The sequence below is a fragment of the Polistes dominula genome, unplaced genomic scaffold, assembly GCF_049000335.1.
Source record: "Polistes dominula isolate Pdom_NZ unplaced genomic scaffold, Pdom_raw_medaka contig_307, whole genome shotgun sequence".
NCBI lineage: Eukaryota > Metazoa > Arthropoda > Insecta > Hymenoptera > Vespidae > Polistes > Polistes dominula.
Window position 1 is genome coordinate 85,640 of NW_028301025.1, and position 27,591 is coordinate 113,230.

At 36.4% G+C, this 27,591-nt stretch overlaps 3 protein-coding genes across 3 annotated transcripts in view; 2 read left to right on the forward strand and 1 right to left on the reverse strand.

Annotated features, from left to right (window-relative positions):
- Nucleotides 1-27,591, forward strand: part of LOC107072464 (uncharacterized) — a 103,304-nt gene that overhangs the window by 45,267 nt on the left and 30,446 nt on the right. The window lies entirely within an intron of this gene.
- LOC149031930 (uncharacterized) lies at nucleotides 13,598-15,163 on the forward strand. The gene is made up of 2 exons (XM_089174291.1): nucleotides 13,598-14,389; nucleotides 14,455-15,163. Exon 1 carries the CDS (start codon nucleotides 13,598-13,600, stop codon nucleotides 14,327-14,329), a length of 732 nt encoding a protein of 243 aa, XP_089030417.1. The 3' UTR covers nucleotides 14,330-14,389; nucleotides 14,455-15,163.
- LOC149031931 (uncharacterized) lies at nucleotides 21,151-22,489 on the reverse strand. Its single transcript, XM_089174309.1, has one exon. It carries the CDS (start codon nucleotides 22,475-22,477, stop codon nucleotides 21,467-21,469), a length of 1,011 nt encoding a protein of 336 aa, XP_089030435.1. The 5' UTR covers nucleotides 22,478-22,489; the 3' UTR covers nucleotides 21,151-21,466.

The window sequence follows — 27,591 nt, forward strand, 5'->3', positions numbered from 1 at the left end:
GTTGGCCGCGATGAGCTGGAGACTGTCCTGGGACAACGGTCCGGAAACTAGGCGGCGCGGCAGGAGTGATACCACGGAGCCGCAGTCGATGAGCATCGCTTGTCTGAGCGAGCTCTCATGAACGTGGAGGCGGAAGTCCGAGAAGGATCGAGCGGCGCCACCGTGTACCGCCAAGTTGTGCGGCGGCGCTACTCGTTTAACGCCCTGTCCTGTTCGTAGCTACACGGTGGGATGCAGTGCAGTGCCCTCTCCTGGAATTTCCGGTGGTAGCGACACCAGGGCGATCTCGTGGACGTGGCGCCCCCCCGGCTGCGCGTGGCCGGGAGCGTGAGCGAGAGCGTGATCGACCGCCGAGGGTGACGGTCAACCGGTGGAATTGGTCGGCCATCCGGTTGAGTATATCGGTCTGCCGGTTAAGTTGATCGGCCATCCGGTTGAGTTGCTCGGCCATCCGATTGTTAGAGAGGGTCAGGTTGGCGAGTGTCGCGTGCATCGCCGTGTGTTCCCCGTCCACGTGGTCCCGCCGAGGTGGGGGCCCGGGTAGGGCGGTGCCTGGCGGAGAGAGAGAGCGCCTCTTTTGGGTGGCACAGACGCCCGGCGCGAACTCGCAGACGCCGTCGGCCCTGGCGGCGAGCTCGTCCAGGTCCATATTCTGCAGGAGCCGCAGTAACTGGGAGATTTGCGGAGGCAGGAGGTCGAACCACCGGACCTTGATGGCGTCGTCACTGACGTTGTCGCCAGCGAGGTGGCGCATGTGGCGAAGGAGCTGAGACGGCGAGCGGTCGCCCATAGTAAGGCCGGAGAACAGCTTCTGCAGCCGTCTCTCCACCGTGTCGCCCAAACGAGCGATGATGTGCTTCTTCAGCTGCTCGTATTTACCGGTAGCTGGTGGCGTCCTTAGCACATCCTGGAGCTCCTCGACCGTATCCTGGTCCAACTCTGCTAAGGCGACGTAGTAGCGTTCGTCGTCCGAGTGCATCCGGTAGTTCATGAAGATGGCCTCCAGCTGCACGAACCAGAGGTCCGGATGTCGACGCGTGAAGGGTGGATAGCGAGCAGGTCGGCGTCCGGCGTCGCTGGGCTGGCCGGCCTCGGCGTAGGTGCAGGCGGTGGTCAAGACGTCGGAGGTCGGCGTGGTGGCCGGTGCCGTATTCTGACGCTCGGCGTCGCGCTGGGAAGCCTCGGCGCGTGTGGTGGGCATCTTTCTCTCTTTCTTCTCTCTCTTTTTTTCTTTGAGGCGAAGAGGTGCCGGTGATGAAGGCAAAGTCAGTACTTACACGAAGATAGGCAGCGCCTGAGAACACGTGGCGTTGGAGAGCACGTGGTGATGAAGAACACGTGGTGTCGCCGAGCACGTGGTGCTGAGAAGCCAGTGGTCTGGAAAGCACGTGGGGCTGCTGAAGATGGTCCTCGGGATCACGTCGGGGTCACCAATTTGGGAGATTCTTTCCCTGGGTTACTAGGCGCGTTAAGGCGCGTTCACACCGACGCGAGGAACGGCCGCGGAGAAAGGAATGGGCCTAGGAGACTCCGTGTGGAGGAAAGAAATTCCCGATTATGTTTTCGATCCCGTGGGACGATATTTTATTTGTCGGCGTGGTGTGCCACGTGGTCACGTACAGAAGATAATGTTTGTACACAGGAGATACTTTTTACACAGTGAGCGCGATGAGAGAAGTGCGACCGGACGGTTCGACTGATGAAGCAGAAGTGAAGTGGTTTTTCCTGCGTGTGCACCGTCACGGCGATCCAGGCATGCGGAAGTGGGGAGAGCAACAGTCGCAGTGGTCACTCTTCTGCTCTGACCAACCAAAGGCGTGGTCAGGCCAATCAGATGCCCCTGCGGAACCGCGTCATGAGGTGCTTGCGTATGTTAGTGCTGGCGGCCGAGAGGTGTCAGCACTTTTCCTGCGCGCGCTGCTATAGCTGCGCGCTGTTGGCCGAGAGATGTCGGCACTGCGCTCGTGCGAGACGCCACAAATTAATGGGAATATGTATTCAAAATGTTTTAAATCTGCCATTAATATATTTGCGTGTTATAGAGCCCCAGGTGGAATCTTATCTGAGTCACAGTGGGATACGGTTATTAATAATATAGATAATACTAAATTTACTCTCTTCGCGGGAGATTTTAATTCCCACCATACAATCTGGAATTGTCCAAAAAATGATTCTAATGGTGAAAATTTACTAGAAAGTATTAATAAATCTAATCTTTTATTACACAATACAGATACTATAACATACATTCGCGAACCAATTAACTATACATCCAATTTAGACCTCATTTTTTCTAGTATTAATCTAGCTGATAAATTACATGTACAGGTCAAAGATGAAACTTGTGGCTCCGATCACTTTCCTGTTAATATAGACGTAAATATTCAAAAATCGGTTTATAATAAAAAAAGTTTCAGACTTAAATCTATGAAAACTAATTGGACCCTATTTCTAGAAGTATTGGAATTAAATTATGTTAAGTTATTTACTGTAGAGTATGAAAGCTCTAATGCAAGCTCAAAATATTCAATTCTCACTGATTTAATAGTTAATGCACTTCAAAAAAGCACTCCAGAGAAAAAACTTGTCAATAATAATATGCACAGAAATCCTGTTTCTTGGTGGGATCCAGAGTGTGAAAAAGCCTTAAGACTCAGAAAAGCTTCTTTTAAAAAATGGCGGTTTTCCAAAAGTATGAATGATCTTATAGATTATAAAAAGAACTGTGCTATTGTAAGACGTTTATTCAAAACAAAACGTAGAGAAAATTATAAAAAATTTGCAGAAAAAATCAATATACATACTAGTCAAAGCTACGTTTGGAATTCTTGTAAAATAATGAAAAATAAATACACAAGAATAAGGCCTTGTCACACAATAGAAAACCATCAAACCGATGATAGTTTATTAGGCACAGCCTTAAATAAAATTAGTCCATCTTGGTGCCATACTGATCCTAATTTTTTACCAAATTGTGAAAAGAATGAAATGCTTAGTAAATCATTTAATTTCTCAGAATGTAATATTGCCTTAGATAGTAGAAATATACATTCTAGTCCGGATATGGATGGAATAGACTACGAAGTGCTAAAAAAACTACCTGTAAAATATAAACTTATCCTATTAGACATATTCAATGAAATGTATAGTACTAATAATTACCCTGTTTCTTGGACAGATGTATATGTACATTTCGTCAAAAAACCAGATGGTACAAGCATGAGACCAATAAGTCTAACGCAGTGTCTATGTAAACTCTTTGAAACGTTAATAAAAAATCGTTTGCAATGGTGGGTTGAGCAAAAAAAAATTCTTCCAAAAGTCAAATCGGATGTAGAAAAGGGCAATCAACATCAGATAATCTATTAAGTCTAGCCCTTCAGGTAGAAGAATCATTTATTAACAAAAAAGACATTTTAGCTGCTTTTCTTGATGTCAGTGGAGCATTTGACAATGTTAACATTGAAATTCTATTACTTAAACTCACACAAATAGGCTGTCCACAAGAATTGACTAAATTTATAAAATTTATTACATTCGAAAGATCAATATACACTGATAAAACAGGTAATGAAGCTAGAAAAGTTTATAAAGGAGTGCCTCAAGGTGGTGTGCTTAGTCCCCTACTATACTGTATATATGTTTCTAACGTTATTGATAGGATTCCAAAAAGTGTAAAGATATCACAATTTGCAGATGACATTGCACTTTACTGCAATAGAGGTTCTTTTGAAACAAGTAAAAGACTGCTTGAAAAAGCGTTAAAACAAATGTTCGAAAATCTTTGTGAACTGGGGCTCTCTTTAAACGAGTCAAAAACCATTTTTATACATTTTAACAATCGCAACATTAAGCCTGGTGAAACTAAAATAAATATTAACAATACGATCATAAAATCTAGTAACCACGCACGATTTCTTGGAGTTTTATTTGACTATAAATTAACATTTAAAGAACATGTAAATAAAGTATTGAACAAATGTATAAAAGCAATAAATATCATTAAATTCTTGCGAGGTACTAAATGGGGTGCAGATCCTGAAACTCTAATTATTATGTATAAAAGTTTTGTACGATCAATCATTGATTACGCTAGCTTTGTCTACTTTCCTATACAAAAAACTCAAATAGAAAAACTAGAAAAATTACAATATATGGCTATAAGACTAGCCTTAGGATACAGAATCAGCACCCCAACTAATATTCTTATCTCCGAATCAAAACTAACTTTTATACAAGAACGTACTATATATTTATGCAATAGTTACTTGTACAAGATTGCCTCAAATACTAGTTTAAACGTATATGAAAATGTTGTTGATTTTAAAAAACAGATAGAATGTAAAGTATTGAAAGTAAACACTGAAAAAATATGTATTAGTAGTACTTGTATTTACTCGGTCATGTATGTGTTTATTTTCTTTTGGAAACGCGTGAACGCTTAGATTTAAGAAGCAGTAAGCTCCGAGCTGTCGTTTACTCAGGGAACGCGCGCGCCTAATATACCATATTATATTAGTGTGCCTGTACATTCTACTGTCCATTCAAAATATATACATTTCTCAATAACTGGCTTTTCTTTTTCGTTGCATTCTCCTCTTCCCATGTTTTAACCAATATAAAGAACATTTGTTTGTAAATAATAAACGTATTTTTGTGAATTGCATAAAAAATATCAATCAAGTAGACTCTCTTATATTCAAAAGCGATTACTATACCTGTTACAAGCATGCATATGATATAATAATAGGTGATATAAATATCGATTTCGAATTTGGTAAAAAATTAAAAAGTTCTAATGATCCTAACTTGCTGGTGAACGAACTTACTAAACATAGAAATACGTATGCAATATATACTGATGGAAGTAAATCAGAAAATTCTAACTCTGTTGGTAACGCTTGCATCTGTCCGAAATTAAATATAAGTATTCTGACTAGCACCAACAAACATGCTTCAATATTTACTGCTGAATGCATAGCCTTATCGAATGCAATCGACATTACTTTGAATCGTCCACACTGTAACTTTTTAATTTTTACTGATTCTTTAAGCACTTTAGTTTCATTAAAAAATTGTAAAAATAGTGTACATACAAACCCTTATATATACGAAATCAAAAAGAAAATCCATGCATCAAACAAAAAGCGCAATGAAAATTGTAAAATTAAGCTTGTCTGGGTACCGTCCCATATAGGTATCAAAGGTAATGAAGAGGCTGATGCTAAAGCTAAATTAGTATCTGGAAAACCCTTCTCAACTCATGTTAAAATTCCGTATACTGATTTCAAAGAACTAGCAAGAAAAAAAGCTTTTACGGCCACTAATAACATAATTATTGAAGAAGGACGTACAAAAGGTTTTGAATTTTTCTAAAAGTATCATAACACTAAAGCTAAACTTTGGTTCAAAAATAAAAAATTACCACGTAAATTTATAGCTACAATTAACAGATGTAGATCTGGCCATTATAGTTTAAATGCATCGTTAATAAAAATCAACGTCATTAATGATCCGTCTTGTAATTGTGGTTACCAACAACAAACTCTTGACCACATACTTTGGCAGTGTCCTCTGTATGAGGAACAACGAAATAAGTTTAAAAAGAGGCTTCACAAAGTTAAATTAGCCCAACCTCTAGCATCTTTTGTTTTGTTCCATTCTCCTACAAGGTATATTTGTAATAGTTTCTGTAATTACCTCGAAGACTGTAATCTTAACTTGTAGGCATGCGATTATAAAGTAATGTACTTATATATTTTCTTTCTTCAATAAACTACACAAAATAATCTCTCTTTAGAGATTAAAATTGTTTATATATAAAAAAAAAAAAAAAGAAACATTAAACGAAAACTTTATTCGTGTTCTTAGACTAGAAAGCAGCCATATTGGAAAAGCGTTCGGGCGGTATAGTGCCGAAGTTTTTTCCCGCGCGCGTGGTGCGCCGCCTTGCGCCGCAGAATTAAACTACTTTGATTTTCGACGAAGCCTTGTGACGCACCAATCGCTGGGCGTCTTGAGCTATCGAAAATGAGTAGGTCAATAAGTGACGTGGATTTTCCAGTGCTTAAGAATAAATCTGTGGAAGAAATGGATGTCTGTGAAATCAATACTTCGTGCAAAGACAAAGTGAAAAAGAGAAAGGACAGAAGTGACGAGGAGATACATTATGAAGAAATAAGCGTTAAAAAAGAAAAGAAAAAATGTTTAGTAATAGAATCCTCAGAAAAGATGTCACCTCTAAGTGACATAGAGAAGGATATAAAAAGCTACAAGCGGTTTGAAAGAGATCTGAAAAATATGAAGTTAGAGGAGATGGAGAATGAAGATCTTCAGGAAATTAAAACTAAGTTCTCCGAAATGTTCAAGATGATAACTTTTCTTAAAGAGGAGAACGATACCTTAAAACAAAACAGGTCAGATACAGGCTCAATTGACGATAAGCTTAAAAAATTAGAGGAGGCAATTTATGTTGCTACAACCAGTATTAATCAGCTAAAAAATAACCCAAAAAGTACAAAAACTACGATTAGCTATGCCGACAGATTAAAAATTCCTGCTGTTGCAAAAAAAAATACTAACTCTACCGACAATAAACGGCACGTAGTAGCGATCTATCCAAGCACTGGAAAAAATATAAAGTCAAGCGATAAAACGAAAACTACGGTCATGAGTTGTATGGCTCCTACCAAAGAAAAATTAAAGATCTGTGTCGTCAAGAAAATTTGCAATAATGGAATTTTAATTGAAACAAAAACAAGAGAAGATCTAGAGCGTGTTCTCAAATCTGAGAAGTTGCGCTTGCAATGCCTGCTGCTTAGCAGGCCTAAATACTGGAGAACCCAGTAAGAAAAAACCAATGCTAATCGTCTACAATGTGCCTAAAGAGATGAACGACAAGGAGTTTGCCCAAGCGCTCAGGAATCAAAATATGGACGAGTATCAAAAGAGCAAATTTTCTGAAGAGGTATCTATCTCTCACAGATTCAGTAATAGAAGTGCAGACACTGTTAACCTAGTTTTAGAGGTCTCACTAAATGCCAGAAATATTCTACTGAAAAACGATAGGGTCTATATTGGCTGGAATGCTCTTCGGATCCGTGATTACGTTGCAGTGAGCAGATGTTACAAGTGCTAATCATTCGGACATGTAGCTAAATACTGCAAAGCAAAAAGTGACACCTGTGGACATTGCGGAAATGAAGGACACACCTTTAAGGACTGTAAAGCGAAGGATAAGAACCCAGTGTGCATCAACTGCAAGAGAGCAGGTAAAGTGTGTGACCACTCTTCGCGCTCACGTGATTTTCCAGCCTATAAAATTGCCGTGGCTAATTACATAAAAAGGGTAGACTATGGTAAGTAAAACAATTAGTTTTATTAACAGAAAAGTTTTAAATATAGGACAGATTAATGCTCAAAACTCAAAGTCTGTAGCAGACGAACTTAGGCAACTAACATATGAACAAAAAATAGACATTCTTACTCTCCAAGAACCTTATTCTTACCAAGATAGAGTTGTGGGAATGGGAATATGTACAAAAGTCGTCGCGGATACTAAAACATTCTCAAATATAGCGTCACCTGGTAAGATTAAGGCAGCAATAGTTATCTTTAATAATAGAATTGATGTTCTTAAAATTGAACAACTAAGCAATACTCACGTAGTCTGCGCAGAGGTAAGGATTGATCAGTTAAAATTTTACTTGGTCAGTACGTATTTTCAACACTGCGAGAAAATTGAACCGTACCTACTTCATGTAGAAAAAATCCTAACAGCATTAAATCAAGAAAAAATAATCTTTTGCATAGACTCAAATGCTAAGTCGACGACTTGGTTTAGCAAACAAACAGATGCAAAAGGAGAGGCGCTTGAGGAACTCGTATCGCAATTTAATCTCCATATAGTTAACACACAATCTCCAACCTACACCTTTGACAATACACGGGGACAGGAAAACATTGACATCACAATTGCTAGCAGCAACTGTATTAAAACCATATCGGAATGGAAGGTACACGATGGTGAAACAACAAGCGACCATAATCTCATCACTTTTAATATAACGTCCACCTCGGACGAAGTCCTAAGAATGAAAGGTGAGAGATTTAATTGCAAGAAAGCAGATTGGAAAAAATTCAATGAAAACCTAAAAGATCATATAAATAGCAATACGAATGAAGAAAGCATACAGAATGCCGCAGAAACTGCTAATGAAATTGAGATTGCTATACTGCAAGCTGCTGGTACTTCCATTTCGAAAAAGAAACGCTTTTCCAAGTTTGCCCCATGGTGGAATAGGGAGTTAACAAAACTCCGAAAGGATGCTAGGATTGCTAGAAGATTATATAACACAACAATAGACACAAGGCTAAGAGCAAAGCGAAAAATAGAATACAATAAAATACGAAACAGGTATATAAAAAGCATTCGCAAAGCAAAACAAGACAGCTGGGAGAAGTTCGTCACAGAAACAGGAAGTAAGGAACCATGGAGTATTGTATACAAAATCCAGACTAACAAGCTCCGGGTCGAAAATGTTTTAGAGACGGTTCAACATAATAACGAGCGAACTTTAAACATTAACGATACGATGGGTACTCTGCTTCACGGAATGATCCCTGACGATAATGTGGAAAATGAAACTGAATGGCACTTTAATATAAGAAGTGACATTCAAATAGAACCAAATGTAGAGGATGCTCCACCCTTTACCGAATATGAAATCAGCCACATTATCAATAGGTTAGGAAACAAAAAGGCTCCGGGTCATGACTTAATTGAAACTGAGATGATCAAAAAGGCATGGCCAGTTCTTCAGAGAAATTTAAAAGATTTTTTTAACAAATGCCTAAATCAGGGGGTCTTTCCTAATCAATGGAAGTTAGCTGAAATTAGGATTCTTCGGAAAAGTATGGATAAGCCAGCAACGGAACTGAAATCATATAGACCTATATCTCTGCTCCCAGTCTTGGGTAAAATCTTGGAGAAACTGATCGCCGGAAGACTGCAGACTATCTCGCACTCTCATCACCTGGCTTCAAATAGACAATACGGTTTTAAGCCAGGGAGATCAACTGAGGATGCCATAGTTACATTAAGGAACATAGTAAATCAAATCAATGAAAAATATGCTATTGGACTTATGTTTGATATTTCAGGCGCGTTTGACGGGGTCTGGTGGCCCAGCCTTCTTAGTAATCTAAAGCGAAGGGACTGCCTTAAGAACATATACAACCTGATCGCGAGCTATCTCTCTCATAGAGTAGTTAGAATTACAACAAACACAGGCCAGATATCTAAGGGCATAAGCAAGGGCTGCCCACAGGGGTCGGTCTTGGGACCGCTTATGTGGAACTTGATCCTTGATGAGGTTCTTAACAATGTTTCAGAAACAGGAAATGAGATTATTGCTTACGCTGACGACATCGTGATAGTCGTCAGGGGTAATAGTAGAAAAGAATTGGAACAAAAGGCTAATGTGGTAACTGTTATTCTAGGTGAGTGGTGCTTACGTCAAAAACTAGAACTATCAGTCACAAAATTACACATGCTGCTACTCAAGGGCTTCATGGATATTAAAAGACCACCCACAGTAAAAATAGGATGCAGGTCTTTAAAAATGGCTTCAGAAACGCGGTATCTGGGGATATGTTTTAGCACAAGAATGAACATAACCCCACATATTAATTATGTCACTAATAGAAGTAAGGTTGTCTTTTGTCAGCTTGCAAGGGTAGCAAAGAACACTTGGGGACTTAACAACAAGATAATGGGAACTATTTACAAGGGGGTTTTCATCCCGATTATTGCATATGCTTCCTTCTTCAGGAAGTTTTCGATGCATTTTGTTGTCTCTGCTTTACTCTCGATGAAGTATACCGTTCGAAAGTGCGAATAATCATCTTTTAGTAAAAAATAATATCTCGAACCGCCTAGTGATTTGGTTGGCATAGGCCCGCAGAGATCTGCATGTATTATTTCTCCGATGTTCTTGGTTCTTGAGATATTCTCCGGAAACGGAAGTCTATGCATCTTCCCAAAAGTGCATGCTTCGCAAAATGGATTTTTCTCACATTTTAATTGATATTTGAAATCTTTCCAGAATCTGCCTTACGTGCCTGAAGTTCTGACGTGCCAATTTCTCATGCCAGTTTCTCAGTGTTTCCGATGAAGTTAAGAATGCCTGCGGTGGATCGTCTTTCCATCTTGACCATTTCGTTCCGACGACTTCGAATTGCATCACATACATTTTTGCTTGGCGAACTCCCATTGCGATGATACGGCCATTTTTAATCAGCTTATAGATAGCGTTTGTTGATTGCATTTGGAGACCTTTGTCAAGAGCAGCTCCGACTGAGAACAAATTATATTTTAGTTTCGGCACATATAAAACATCAACAAGATGATTTTTGTTCCAGTCCTCTCCATTGAACATGATGACATTGATGCACCCTTTTCCGTGGGCTTCGATAAATCCTCTATCGCCAATGCATACTGGAGCAGGCGAGTCGAAAGCTTCATAAACGGTAAACCAATCTCTTCGATTAGACATATGGTCGCTGGCTCCAGAATCTAGAAACCATCCTGCATCTCGTACCGTTTGCTGAATTTCTGTGTTTAGAGCTATGCTCAGTAAGCTTTCACCATGTAGCTTCCTATCTGAAGCATTTCTGGCTCCTGAAGGTCCCCGATGATCGTCGTCTCCCTTCCGCTGAGAACATTCGCGGGCCCAATGTCCGGGCTCACCACATTCATAGCATTTTCCCGGCCTAGGAGTGTCTTTCGATGAACCACCACGGCCGCCACGCCCACCTCGACCGCCGCGCCCTCGTCCGGGTTTTCCACGATTAGCATATGTCGATAAGGCGTTCCCTGTTTTATCTTCTTGCAATATATGTCTCGATTCCTCTGTCATAAGCCTCGCTTTCAAGTTTTCAAGAGTGCGCTCTGCCGCTGGCGCAGACTCCCATGCACTGATAAAATATCGATAGCTCTCCGGCAAGGTCAGGAGGATTTTGGTTATAATCATCGTATCTGAAATTTGCTCACCCATAAGCTTCAACCTGTGTGCAATATCCTCGAGCTTTGCGATATGCGTTGCGATGTCATCTGAGGCAATTTTCTTTGCGTTGTACCAATTTTGTTGCAACATATGCACACTTGCTTCGGACTTTTGTTCGTAGATCGCGGTGAGTTTCCACCACATTTCCGCCGCGGTCGTGCAGTTGATTATATGAAGAGTTTGCTGCTCTCCGATGATCGTGACGATTATTCTTTGTGCCGTTGCGTCGAATCTGCACCATTTTTCCAGCTTCTTCGTATGCTCAGCTTGTGCTGCCGCGTCTGCCGTCGCAGCGAGAGCTGCTGGTTTTTCCTCCGTTCCTAGGGCGACACTCAACACTCCGTGCGCGTTGAGCAGCACTCTTATTTGAAATTTCCAGATGCCCTAATTCTCAATGTTCATAAGCTTCGTCACTCTCGACAACTCGCTTTCCATTGCAGTGATTATATTTTCCACGATCGCACAAAGGCAGGGAGATAACCTCAATGGTCGACTTCTCGAGTTTCGAGATTTTTCACTTTTTACACTTGACTTTTCACAAAACTATTTCTCGCATAATTGCCCTGGGCCCATAACCTGTTAGTATAAGGTAGGCGCAAATTATTTCCAACAAGGATGTGCGAGAAATAAATGGATATATATTTTAAACGATATTAAACGTGTCTTTTACATAATGGCAACGATAAGGAAAGAAGAAAAAGTAATACAAAAAAATGTCGCCTAGGTGGCGTAACAGAGAGCGTCAGGAATACCAATCTCGTACAGTAAATAACAAAATTTATTTCAACATACATTCATAGGTATCGCTTCACATTTTAAACCAACATCTAAAGAAAATTGCTTTAACCACAAAGCTTCCTGAGTACCTTTCGCAAGTGCAATATACTCCTCTTCAGTTGTTGACAATGCTACCACACGCTGCCTCTGACTAGACCATGAAACTGCTCCATTATTTAATACAAATAAAAAACCTGTTGTCGATTTACGAGTAGTTACACATCCTGCATAATCTGCATCCGTATACCCGTTTAGAATGCTATTACTCCCACTTGTTCCGTACACAATTCCATGATCTAGTGTTCCTTTCAAATATCTGAAAATTCTTTTCGCAGCTTGCCAGTGTTCCTACCCATAATTCGTTAAAAACTGACTTAATTTATTCACCGCAAATTCAATATCCGGCCTACAGACCCTTGCTGCAAACAATAATGAACTTATAGCTTCCCGATATTGTACATCACACATTTTTACATTTTCTTGTGATGACAAATACAAACCAGGCTTAAACGGTGTACTAACTGGTTTTGCATCCTCCATTCGAAATCTTACAAGCATTTTTTTGATATACTGTTCCTGCTTTATTTTAATAGTACGAATTTTACGGTCGCGCTCAATTTCCATACCGATAAATTGTTTTCCGTTTCCAATAGTGATTTCAAAATTTTCTTTTAATTTATCTAAAACCAATTTAACCGCTTCTTTTGATTTGGACAACACTAACTCGTCATCTACATATAAAGCTAAAATAACGTCTGCATCATTCACTTTCCCTGAAAATACACAATTATCATTTTCAGAATGATGGAAACCAAAACTCTTTAGAAAATTTGTAAATTTAGAATTCCAACACCGTGGTCACCTGAGTGATAAGGGTGACCCACCATAATTATTTTTCTTTTAAAAGGATATTAAGAAAAAAGAGAATAAAAAGACAAATGTTATGTGCGTATATTCAGACAATGTAAAATTATATGATGTGAAGTAAGAGGTGATCTTATGTTACCGCTCATGCGCAGTTGGTTCGATATTAAGAAAAAAGAGAAAAAGAAGACAAATTTTATGTGCGTAGATTCAGATCTATCTGTATATTTATTATCTTCATTATCGAGGCGACAATATTTATAAAACGTTTTCAAGGTTTATAATTAAGATTAAGTGTTCAATTTTCAATTTTTACATGTTTAATTTTCTTTATTAATTTAAGCATATTTATCCAATCATAATTAATCCTCTAAAAGTCTTTATAGTTTATATATTTGATTCAATATTCAATTTTCAATGTTTACATGTCCAATTTTCTTTATTAATTTAAGCATTTTTATCCAATCACCCAAAAGTCTTAATAGTTGATATATCTGCTCAGATATAGTAATAAAAAAAAATATATTATTAATATGCCACCAAAACGCAGAAGGTCCAATTTGGACTGTCTAACGATTTATGCTATAACCATGCGAAATAGAAGAGCCCGTCGAACAGACGAACAAATTCAGCAAGACAATTTAAATCAGCGCGTGAGAACGGCGCAATTGCGGGAATGACAGTCGCAAGAAGCACGTGCTAAACGATGTCAGCAAAGACGATTAGAACAAAGACAAGCACGCCGGTTCACAATTAACACAATCAGATTAAATGACCTACAACGCCAACAAGTACATCAAGAATTTATATCCCATTCATTCCTTCGTCTAGCATTCCATTATGAGCCCGATATTGAATATTACTCTCATTTGAAAGTAAGTATTGGTGCTATGGACAGAGAATGTCCGCATTGTAATGCGTTGAAGTTAAAAAATGAGCAACCCGGGATGTGTTGCGCGTCAGGAAAAGTGCAACTACCGGCTATTGAAACACAACCAGAACTATTGAACAATTTACTTATCAATACGCATCCAGATTCTAACCTTTTCTTAAAGTCAATTCGAACATTCAATTCATGTTTCCAAATGACATCGTTTGGAGCTACTCAAATAGTACAAAATTATGGTGAGAATTGTCGACTATTTAATTCAACATTTAAAATCAAAGGCCAAGTTTATCACAAAATAGGCTCATTGCTACCAATGCCAAACGAACCACATAAATTTTTGCAAATATACTTTATGGGCGGTGAGGACTCCAAAAGCGCAGTCGATAATCGCGAGGATGTACGTTGCGGCTACAATAACCTCAATTCATCTCAGGCCAAACGCATCGTTAGCGAGCTAGACGCTCTTTTGAATGAGCACAATGAATTGTTGAAAATATTCAAATCACATATGCACAAATTAGAGACTGACAATCACGCTATTATTATCAATCCTGATAAAAGACCAGCAGGAGAGCACATTGGTAGATTCAAGGCACCTATTTTTGACGACGCTGCTGGAATGATGGTTGGCGTTCATACAGCTTCGCGAGAAATCGTGATTCGAAGAAAAAAAGTAATCTTCAGTTCATCGCTGATACACACTGTTCATACGATGCTCTTCAATATCCGCTAATGTTCTATAAGGAACAAGACGGATATTGCATAAATATTAAACAACGAAATCCCGTAACAAGTACTTTATTCATTATGAGCATCATTACTTAATTTAATTTGATATTTATGAATATATTATTACAGGAGCTGAAACAAACAAGAACGTTAGCTCGAAGGATTACTATGCGTATCGGTTGATGATTAGACGCGGTCAGGACAAAATCATTCTACGATTTCGTGAACTTTGCCAACAATTCATAGTAGACATGTACGTGAAGATAGGGAGCGAATGACTACGATACTTACGATTTAATCAACAGAAACTGCGTGCGGAAGAATACAATCACTTGCGTGGGACTATTGTAAACAACGCCGAAACCGCAGAAATTGGTAATTCAGTCATTCTACCATAATCGTACATAGGCAGTCCACGTTACATGCAAGAATATAAAAAGGAAGCTATGACTTTCGTGCTAAAATACGAACGGAAAAACATCGTACAATCCATAAAACTTACAGATTTATAATGTTTCTTTTAGTGTTATTATGATTAGTGATTATCATATTATTGCGATATGTAAATATAAAATAGATTAATTGATGTTATTAAGTACAATGAATTAAAGAAATGGATGTTTGGTGTTTTGAAATTATGCTAGGTGCTAAGTTGGAAAAAAACGCATGTAATAAAACAAATTTCAATAAGATAAGATAAGCAGTTTCAGAATTATTAATAGACAAATAAATTGTGACACTGATTTTTATATATAGACTTTTATTTATTAATTAATATATAGAATAAAAAATTATATAATGAATTTTATTAATTAATAAATTATCTTTGTTTTATCAGTTTTACGTTCTTTCATTTAACGATTTTTAAATCGATCTGATTTTGAAAAAGTTTTCACCTCAAAAAAAGCCACAGCAACGCGTGGCCGGGGCACCCTAGTAATATTCTAATAGACTCATATCTAACTACCGGCGCGAAAGTTTCAGAAAAATCAATTCCTTCTCGTTGAGTGAAGCCTTTTGCCACAAACCTAGCTTTATAACGCTGCACATTACTGTTCGAGTCCAGTTTCTTAGTAAAGACCCATTTATAAGCTACAGTCTTTTTATTTTCTGGTAGACTTTCTAGTGTCCATGTTTTATTTTTACTTAGCGCACTCATTTCTTCATTCATCACACATTTCCATTGCACTGCTTCTACACTAGACACCGCACTTTCATATGTTTGGGGCACTACATCCGCTATGGAGGCATAACCAAACTCACTATAGCTGTCTGGCACACGTAATGTTCTTCTATTGCGCAATTGTCTACCGGTTTGTTGCACTTCATCCTGTTTACGGTTGCTTATACTTGGAGATGCTTCGTCATTACCTTCGCCTGATGATTCAGCGGACTCAAAATCTTCTTCGTCCTCTTCAAGAGATTCATTATAATTTCCAAAATCCAAGTTTACAGGAAAACGTTTACAGGACTCTTCATCAAAATTTTCTGCAGCTTCTTCATTAAAGGTGACATCACAGGCTATATGTATTTTCCGTGATTTCTTGTCCCATAATCTATAATTAGTAGAATCGCCTTCGTAGCCAACCAAAACCAACCGAAGACTTTTACTATCCAACTTCTTCCTACTTTCCTTGGGAATGTTCTTGTAGGCGATGCTTCCGAAAATTCGCATATGTTTGTGGGATGAACGCCTCCATGCCAAACTTGATAAGCATTCGTGGAAGGGAAACTGGTCGGTGGGCCCTGGATTTCTTAATTGGTTAAAGAGCAGTCGTCCGGAAAGCGAAAGATCCGTGGTTCGAGTCCCGGTCCAGTCAGTCCAGCGGTCCAGTTTTTTTTTACGAATCTTACATGTTGTACTTCCGGTTTTCGTCCTGTTCATTTTTCATATGCAGTCATTCCATCCAACTGTTTTGTAACAGTCCTGTTAAAAATGTACGCTGCCGTTTTTACCGCTTCCGCCCACAAATATTTTGGTAAGCCTTTTGAAATTAACATAGACCTTGCACTTTCGACAAGAGTTCGCATTTCCCTCTCGGATCGTCCATTCTGTTGAGGAACATACGGCGTAGATTTTTCGTGGATGATTCCTTTCGATTGTAGAAAATCTCGAAATTCTTTCGAAATATATTCTCTCCCATTATCCGAACGTAGAATTTTTATCTTGTTACCTGTCTGTCTGTGGACAAGAGCTTCAAATTCCTTAAATTTATTTAGAACCTCCGATTTATTCCGTAGGAAATAAATTGTTCGAAAACCTGTACAATCATCCTTAAACAGTAGAAAATATCGCGAACCACCTGCAGACTCCACATTTATTGGGCCACACACATCCGAATGCATCATCTCGCCAGGTTTATCTGCCTTGACCCGTTTACTTGAGAAATGAAGTTTTCGTGCCTGTTTCCCTAGCGTACAAGCCTCACAGAAAAACTGTGATCTATTTTTAATTTTCATACCATTTACAGCGTTCATTTCATCAGTTTTCTTGATGGCGTTCACATTGATATGGCCTAATCGCTCGTGCCATAATTTTTACGAGCTTTCTTGTATTAAATAACATTCCATAGACTTCTTCGTTTTAAATAGCATTCTAAATAATTGTCCATGGCGCACTCCCACTGAAGATAAAGCACCGCTACTATTTCGAACTTCGCACCGCTTTCCGATAACATGAAATGAGAACCCTCTTTCAGTAATCGCTCCCACTGAAAACAAATTCTGTTCCAAATCCGGAACAAAAAGAACATTTGAAAGTTGGCGGCTCTCCTCTTTACCGTCCACACACGCGACGATATCTATTGTCCCCATACCCGCCACGGATAAAGTTTCGCCTCCTGCCACTTTCACATATCTTATCTTATCGGCCGGTCTCAATTCTCGAAATATTTCTTTATGTGGCGACATATGCATCGACGCCCCCGAGTCAGCTAACCATATCGATTGTTTTTCATTTGTTGCTTTTTATTTTCTTTATCAGCAATTCTTTTCTTACATTCACGATACCAGTGTCCTTTTTCATGGCAATAATTACACGAAAATTTTCTTTCATTTCATCCACTCTGGCTTTACTTTTCTTTTTCCCAGCTTGATTACTAGAAACTTCCTTATCGTTGGACTTTTCCGGCTGCGAATTCATATTTCTCACCTTTAACGCTAACGACGATTCTTCTGCTTCGACCGATGTGAGACGCTTATCTTCTCGGATTATTCTTGCGATTAATTTATCTTTCTTCCTCTCTCCTGCAGTTGTACTCTCCCATGCCATTGTAAATGTAGAAAACTTCGACGGTAAACTATCTAGGAGTCTCGACATAACCGCGCTATCGGAAGGCTTATCTCCGGCATTTTCTAATTTCCTACAAATGCTTTCGAATTTTTCAATACTTGATGCTACCGATTTACCATCAGAAATTCGAAATTTGTAGAACGCTTGCCAGTTGCTCTGCTTCAGATCTTCACTGGTATCCCCGTACAGCGTATTTAGTTTTTCCCAAATTTCTTTCGGCGTGTCACAGTTTATCAAATTTCCATGTAAGAACGTTTCCACCGAGCTAAGGAGAATAACCGACGTTTTAGCACGAAGCGTTTTCCAATCTTTCCATTCCTTTGACGTTTTACTTTCTGGCTCTGTGTCCGTTCCTTTGACAAAATTCGTTAAATCTTCTGCTTCAAGCAAGAACAATACACTGTATTTCCATAAAGCAAAATTTTTCCCATCGAATTTTGTAAGACTATATTTCTCCCTATCTGCCATTTTGTTCTATATTACAATAAAACACAGCCGAGAAAACACACTACGGAACACTACAGAATATTCTTTTACAAGTAACGCGCACGTATCATAACCTAGAAAATAACACTTTATGCGCAGTGGAAGCGTGCTGGGCCCATAACCTATTGGAAAATTCTAACCAATGATTTCCAACACTCTTGGTTAAAATACTGAACAACTATATTTCAGATATAATAATATGCATTACATAAAAGAACAAAAGAAACTAAGAATAAGAAACGCTACGTCCACGCATTTTGGTTGACGTCCTATAACTAACTAACTGACGCACTTCGACACGTATAGCACAAAACAAAACAACGGAAGGACAATGTAGCGTCTACGAGTCCACCGTCACGATGCCACGCGGCATTCTCAAAATACTACATTAGCCTAAATATTCTTTCAATACCATGCTTCGATTAAAGGGTCGAGGAAGAGATAAGCAACCGGTCTAGTGGTCGCTGGAAATTTCGAAAAAAAAGAGCTGCAGCTTTTGCCGCCAGAAGGGAATATACCCGATCAAGGAAAAAAGAAAACGAGAAGGAGACCCAGAGAAGATTAGAGCTTCGACGCAAGACAAAGAGAGCTTTATCGAGTGCTATTAGTAGGGCCAAGGATTTAGCATGGGGCGATCTTATCAGCACCATTAGATCTTAAATAAGTAAATACACAAATTACACTCAATTATATACTTTGGCCATTAGTGATCTTCACATTTGGAAAAGGTAGAGAATGTTAAAAAATAAAAAACTTACCTCTTTATTTCAACAACTTTTACCACAAAGAATATAATAAAATATGATAAGATATTAGAAAAAAAAACTTTTAACTAAGTTTAGTTGTGAATCATTAAAAAAGATTATAACAAACGAAGTATCAAAAACGTTCTTTTGATAACTAAGTACTATAAACTAATTTTAAGTAACTGCATCCCAGTGAACACAATTACGTAAAAATGACACATCAAAATGATTTTGCGCGATGTCGTGATTTACGTAAGATATAAGTCAGATATGAGTCACATGTGACTCATTATTTCACACTTATTGACGTAAGACTTTTACGTAATAAATATGACGTTAAGCTGACCTGACGAAACAAAAGAACAAAAAAGCAATGAATGTGTCATACACATATGTCTAGTTGTTGCCGAATTTCTTACTAGTATATGACGTATAATTTTTTTCACCCCAGAGATTTGAACTCGGGACCATACAATTACTGGATGGTGATTTACCTCAATGAGCCATGCGAACTTGTGCTAATTTCCATTATATTACTAATCCATATATAATTAACAATATTATTAAATATAATTAATAAATATTAATTAAAATTAATAAATATTATTAATTATAATTAATAAATAATAATAAATAATAAAATATAACATAAATTAATAATATAAATTATAATTTACACGTTCCGTAACACGTGTACCACCGGTGGTACAATAACCATTAGACATATTATTTTAATGCACTGAAAATATATACTTATAAGGTGACTTATCGTCACCGTTTTTTTAAATATATATATATATATATATATATATATATATATATATATATATATATATTAGGACGGGTAAAAAAAATCAAATATTTTTTTTTTTTACAAGTGCTACGGAAAAATGGGTTTTACTAGACACCTTAAAAAAATTCTCACAAAATATGAGCTCTTAATTTTAATAGAAAAATCCTCCGCATCGCAGTTTTTTATTTTTTTCTCAGTCCAATAGAATAAAATTCATACCTCATCATTAATTGATTGTACAGAAAAATGTTGTTAAAGAATTTTGTAGGAAACTTAATGCTCTACAAAAAAGTTATTTTATATATTTTTTCCGTAAACCTCACCATTTGAATGATATTGAAGATTTAAGTTTAATTATTTTAAGACAAATTCCATTTTTTATTATGAATTTTATAACTCAACAATAAATGACTATTATAAAATGCGCAATACACATTTTTGTAAGAAATTAACTGCTCTATAAAAATGGTGTCTTAGGTTTTGGCGATTAAATTAGGCGTTCAAAAGATATTCAGAGACAAAAATCAGTACAAATGAAACTTTGATGAATATATATATATATATATATATATATATATATATATATATATATATATATATATATGGGGCATTCCACGTTAAATCAGTCTCTTTTGACCCTGACCCCTTTCGATTTGGCTGAAAGTTTTTTATCCTATGCTACCCTATGAAAAACAATTTTCAGAATTATTTCAAATTTTTTTACCAAACCCAAAAAAAAATTTTTAATTTTTGAAAAATATGGCTCTTTTCTTTGAAATGACTATAACTTCTTTAAAATTCAACCTATTAGAACGTTTTTTTTAAATATTTGTTTTTCAATCTACTTTTCAGAAAAAAATACAAAAAAATTCAAAATTATAAAATCCATGAAATTTTCGTACTTTTTGAGAAAAACCGTTATATTCTCGAAGTTCGCCATTTTTCATTTTATTTTATTTTCTAGAAAAAAACTTTGTCTAAATCTGCGATTATCCTTGCCAGTCCCAGAGTAAGCTGAGTTAGTTTCCTATTTTTTTTATTTAATTAAAAAAAAACTTTTAATTAATTTGTTTTTTAAATTAAATTAATGCAATTAAACAATTTTACAATATTATATACTTAATTTATAGTATTAAAATACAAAGTTAAAAAAAAAAAATTCAACTTTTCGTTTTTTGCTGTAAGAATCTGATGGAATTATTACGTCATTTTTATGTCAGAACGTATGACTTAAGGGGTTATATACAGTTAGACGGCCGAAAAAAAGTGAATTTTCCAGAATTTTTTCTGAGAAACCTTTTAAATTTATTGATCCAAAAATTTATACACATATTATGGTATCTTTTGACTGTATTTTAAGACTTAGTACTAGTAAAAATATTTATTTGAAAAAGAGCTACAGCTGATCTCCAGGAGCTCCTCTCAAAAAAGACGTTTTGCGGTGACCACTATATCTCGTAACTGGATCATCTGAAATTAAAAAACCAAACAGATTTCGTTAAAATAATGTTAAATCTAGTAATTAATCGAAGGAATAAGCAAAATAAAATTTTTTGACAAAATGGCGGTTTCTCAAAAAAAAAAATCGATTCTTCACCGAAATTTCGGCCTTAAATTGTTTATAAAAAATATATATATATATATTATAAAATATATATATTACTAAAAAATATATTTAAGAAGGTCGTGTTAAAATTTGAGACTAATCGGTTTAGCCGTTTTCGAGTAATGTTGGTCACCGACTTTGATAACACCATTTTGAGAAAAACGCGTTTAAAGTTTGGAATGCACTTTACATGGGATAAAAAAATTTTTTTTTTCAACTTACATGGAGTTGTCTATTCCAGGACCATATAATACACCCTCCGCCGATTCAGCAGCTTCTAATAACTCAAGCTGATGTTGTCTGCGAGCCATCCTTCCATCTCGGGTGCTCTCACGCGCTCTGAGATCGGAAATGCTCACGCGCCTCTCATCTTCTTTTTCGGCATATGAATGCGCATTGGGCCCAAGTGTAATTCCTATTGCATTCATATAATACAATAGTGATGCCATTCCTTCATTAAATATGCCAGCAGCTATGTATGCAGCAATTTTCACAGTTTTCGAACCGGCTGGAACAATTTTGGGAGAGATTTTCCAAATCAGTTGATTGTAGCTCTCGTTGTTGTTTTGGTTAAAACCACCTACACATCTCTCCAATAAATTCTCACTGCTGAGATCTGTGAAAATCGGATGTATAGCCTCAGCAACATTTTTTGGTAATGGCTCATAATCATGTTTGAAAGTGGATAATTGATTGGTAGCTGCAGCCTTCTGCCAGTCGCACCATGATTCTGGTCCTTCCGGGCACTTGTGGTGCTGAGGTTCTTCGTCACTTGAACAATAATGGTAATATGTGGCCCATATAGCATTATACATTTTTTGAAGGGAATCACAATTTCTCCTTATTGCTAAGCCATAATAAACTGTCAACTTATCGATCATCTTTCCAGTAAGTTTGCCTTTTCCACCGAGAGTTTTTTTTTGTATTTTTTTTCCTTTTTTGTTTTCAACTGTTTCAACATTTTTGTTGACACAATCTCTGAGTCGCGTGCCCATTCGTTTCTGTACGTGTCCAATACATTCTTTTTTTACAACTTCTTGATCACCATAAGGTGCAGCCTTTAAAATTCCTGAGTACGTTTTGGAGTCACCGTCTCTGATGTAATTTTTGTACATGACTCCAAGTTTTTTCAATGAACATTGGAACATTTCGATGACTGAATCAACTTCCATTTTCCCAGAAGAACCAGAATGATTTGCAGTGCAAGTATCTTCTGTTCTGCATACCATTCCTTATATTCTTCGATACTGAGTTTCTTCTTCCAAGTTTCACACTGTTTGCAGTAGGAACTTTTCACAACAATATCTATGATTTTACCAGAATAGTATCCGATCAATGATGTCACACCGTACAAGGAACAAAACCCTCGCTTTTTCCATGTACCATCGCCAGAATACAGTTAATTCTGTCGAATCTTCATTGCCTTGATGTTCGGAAGTTAAATGTTTTTCTTCAGTACAAGCCTTTTGAAAAAGTTTTTCGGTGGCTGTTTTTATACTGGAGTGAATATTATCTATTATCAAATTGTAAGTGGGCTGTGATATAAAGGCTCGCATGTCCATTAATCCACAAAATTTTGCTGCACCTTTTAACCCTAATCCGAGGACTCTCATGACAAATAAAAATCGTCGATTTATTTCATAAGAATGCACGACAAAAGGACTAGAATTTATGTTACGATCTGCACACTTATCACACAGCAAAACAATTTTAAAACCAAGTCCTCGTTCAGAAGCAGTTTGAAACTTGACATTTCCGTCACAGATCTTACATTTCACATATTCAGAAATTGCTGCAAATACTGTAATAAAATTTAAAATGCGATACTCAATAGACGGATCACGTGGAACTGAGATTTCCTCTTGTTCTTTAAATTTTTTCGCCGAAGCACTGAAACTACTTTCATCCGTTTCAGCTGTTTTTGGATTAAAAACATTTTTGCGCTTTTTTGTTCTCGACTTACGTATGTTAAGAGATTTTCTGATTTCTCTGGAAGCCTTCATTTTCACGAAAAATTACACAAAAAATATGAACAAACTCACAAGTTTACTGCTTGGCTTTGTTGTTTATACTGACTACCACTCTTAAATATTTTCCAGTTTGGGGTTAGAAAAATACAAATTTACATTTCAGGTATAGCAAAACACTAACACACTGTTGCTTTACACATCTAAATACATTAGAAGGGAAAATTTACAATAGGCAGGTGCATAAAAGGGATAGCGTTCCAGGTAGTCGCTGCCGCTCCGATCTTGTACTTCCAAGCACTCTGAAACGCCTTTTCAAATTAGCTTGTAACTTTGAAAATATTCACCGGAACGATATGAAATCTTCTGTGTGTATTCTTAAATATATGTACATTAAGAAAATAAAATTTAAAAAAAATCAATTTTTTGAAAATTCTAACTGTATATAACCCCTTAATATTGAGGTCATAAATAAAGTCACTTTTCACTTCAAAAATTTGAAGATGACTTTATGACATACGTATGACATCATATGGAGGTCTTGTGTTCAATGGGTGTGGTTTGTCTTCTGTGGTTTTAAAACGACTGCCGTATATCTGTTACCATGTACCTGGATTTACGTATATATATATGTTTTTCAGTGACCTTTCAGTTCTTTCAGAATACCATACCTTTTTTAATTTATTTATATTCAAAGGCTTATAGCAATTATATAATTTATAATATAATTTAATCTTTATGTCGATTATTTTACAATATTAATATTTATATTTTTATAAGATTAATATCTTATTGATCGCTAATGAGTGTAACATTATTCAACAACAATATATAGAAGTGGACAATAAAGAAAATAACGTACGAAAGTACGTCTTACAGAATAGCCAGATACTAAAAATACGGTTAAATCAAGATTTTGGAGGGAGTTCTGGTCATAGGAATATGTTTAGCGGACATTGATATTATCAATCTTTAAAAGTCTTCCAAATGTTCGAGTTTCTACTACTACATTATCATTCATACCTTCTAATTTCATATTTGTTTAAAGTTCTTACGCGAGTAATACTACTGACTTAAATTATATTTATTTGAGAAAAGTATTTCATGAAAGTGGTGTTGATGTAACTTACAAAATAAATGTCAATTAAAATTAAAAGTTAGATATTTTAATATTACATTAAAAATATTAGCTCAATATTTATAGAAGAATAAATTGATATTGTAACGCATAGGGTTTTACATCGGTTTTAGGTATTTACTAAATCTTCAAAAGATGTCATTGCTTAGAACTTGGACATATAATAAATATTAGGTAATTATTCTTAATCGTCATCAACATGGTTTCCAGAAACGGTTACGTTCTATAGGAAATTTGTTTACCTACAAAAACATGAGTTGACGTCTTTGCTTATGTAAATAATCTGTGAAAACATATTTTTAAAATAGAAGTGTTATTACAATTAGACATACCTAAAAACATTTGAATTAACTTGAACTTATCTCGAAAGGTTAATAGTAACTAACAAAAACTGTCACTTTCAAATTGTATCAATTAAGATAGAATGTCGAATGCGATAACCATAGAATGAAAAAATAATTGTACAATGTTTGTCGATGGGAAGATACGCTGTCTTAACCTAAATTATTATAATATATCCTTTTTTGTAACTCAGGTAGATGATAGTCTTTCTGTGAATTTGAGATATCTTTATCATGGGTTAGCACACATAAGTATTTCTTTTTGTTTTGCAACTAATACCAGTATTTAGTTTTATTGGTTACGATGATTTTTGAATTCTCACTTTCATCTACATTTTGGGGATGTCTAAAAAACATTTTACGAATGACGAAATAAAGACATTACAAGAAATATATATGGAAGATACTGCTGGTTTGAACGAAGGCTCTGGTATAAATACAAGCAAGGAGAGATCTAATAGAGATCTTTTCGAGAAATGCTTTTTCATCTATATAGCCTGCCACACTTCACGAGACTCTTATTATTTATAACACATATCTCGTCTTTATTCTTTGAACCACAAACTTAAATTCTTTAAATACTCTCGTCTAAATAATGATCTGAACAAGGAAAAATCTAAAAAATGCATTGAGTCTCTCAAGCTCTCTCAGCTTATCGAACTGTGTACAATCAAATTCTCATTTTTACCATTAAATCTCAATTTCAGCCCCGTGGTAAGCTCCGATAAGCTAGCGATATCAGCTGATGTTATCGTTTTCTAAGCGCCCCGAAATCTCTCGAATATTCTCGAACCGGAAATCGGAAAGAAGTCCTTTGTTTAATCGATTGGCAATATTCTATAGATTTCGAGAAAGATTGACGAAAGTGATTAGGAGTGATTAGGTGGGGTGAATGTGTATATAAGCACGGTGAAAAGGGCAGCCTTCTTCGTCTTCTTGATTCGGTGCGACTAGTTGTGAGTGAGCGAGTGTAATTCGAGTGTAATTCGAGTGTAATTACGAGTTTGAGATTTCTAACTATTGTTACTTACTTTTCTTTTGTTTTCTATCTCTTTATTATTATATTAAACCTTAATAATTAAATATTTGTTCTACTATAATAAATATTTCTATTTTCAATTCAATAAATCTTACATACTATATCTAATATCTTCTTCTTCTTCTTTCTTCTAATATATAAAATTCTCGTGTCACAGATTTCGTTGCCATACTCCTCCGAAACGGCTTGACCGATTTTGATGAAATTTTTTGTGCTTATCCGGTATCTATGAGAATCGGCCAACATCTATTTTTCATCCCCCTAAATGTTAGGGGTAGTCCACCCCTAAACTTTTTTTTCATTTTTTAGACAAAATTTTTAATTTCTATTTTTTTATGATACAACATACAAAAATACATACAATCCTCAATTTTCACCCTTCTACGATCAACCCTTATTTTTTAATAGCCATTTTTGTAATTTAATCATTTTTCCTCTCCGGTCGAAAACTGATCAATCGTCATTTAATTAGTTATCCCCGCCAGATGTCTACAGGTGTCACTTCTGACCCAGTAAACAGCACGGAGTAGGGATGAGAACGAAGCCGGTCTCCTTTCTTTCTCACTCCCTACACAGTTGTCGACCATCATTATTGTTTATGCATCAAGTGTATTAGTAACGTTGACAATTATTATTTTGCTATCTCAGTGTAACTCTCATATTAACTTTTAATCATTCCTATTTTATCAATAATAATTAAATTATCAATTTTGAGTGTATTTTGCACGATTAGTTAATCAAGTGATTTTATAACCTCAAAAGTACTCAACACGTGACACGAGCTTCCAATAACAACGGATTTTGTGTTGTAAGTATACTTTTTTTTATTTATATCGAAAATGTTGTTGATCTTATAAAAATGTAATTTTAATTTAATTTTATTAAAAAAATGTAATTGAACAATTAAGATTTTCATAGTTTCCAAAAAATCAATCATTATGAATCTTTATTTTGAAATGTCAATGGAAATATTGGTTGTATGAAAAAATTATAAGAGACAATGTTTTCATAAAATTTAATTTTTTACTTTTGTTTGAAAAATTTTTCCATAAAACTTATATTTTTGTTATAATTTCATAAATTAAAACTAATCATTTCAAAACTGCGGCAAAAATCCTGGCCCTAATTATACTTTTAACATTTTTCATCATTAAATAATTTCATTAATTCTATTTATGTATGTTTTGTACAGTGAGCAATGCCAAGAAAACGCAAAGGGGCTGATTTGAGCCGCAGTACAAGTAAAGCTCGAAAGTTGCGAAATAGCAGATCCGAAAGAACAGAAGAACAAATCCAGCAACAAAATACTGATGCACGTGTCAGAATGGCGCAATTGCATCAAGAAGAGCCAGAAGATACACGAGCTGAACGCAATGAAGTCAGAAGATTAGAACAACGACAATCACGCCGTTTCACAGTCAATAGACGAAGAACAAATGACCAACAACGACAACAGGTACATCGAGCATTTATATCTGATTCATTCCTGCGTCTAGCATTCCAGTATGAGCCCGATATTGAATATTATGCTCATTCAAAAGTGGTAATTGGTGCTATGGACAAGGAATGTCCGCATTGTCATGCTCTGAAATTCAAAAATTAGCCAGCTGGGATGTGTTGCGCGTCAGGAAAAGTGCAACTACCTGAAATTGAAACACCACCTGAACCATTGAACGGCTTACTTATCGGCACGGATCCAGATTCTAACGTGTTCCTGAAGTCAATTCGAAAATTCAATTCATGCTTTCAAATGACATCGTTCGGAGCAACAGAAATAGTTCGAAATACTAATGCAAATGGTCAACAATTCAATTCTACATTTAAAATCAGAGGCCAAGTTTATCATAAAATGGGCTCA

Bases quoted from the DNA above. Each gene is read 5' to 3' on its own strand.
- LOC149031930 (XM_089174291.1), top strand. From the start codon at position 13,598: ATGGACAGAGAATGTCCGCATTGTAATGCGTTGAAGTTAAAAAATGAG.
- LOC149031931 (XM_089174309.1), bottom strand. From the start codon at position 22,477: ATGGTATGCAGAACAGAAGATACTTGCACTGCAAATCATTCTGGTTCT.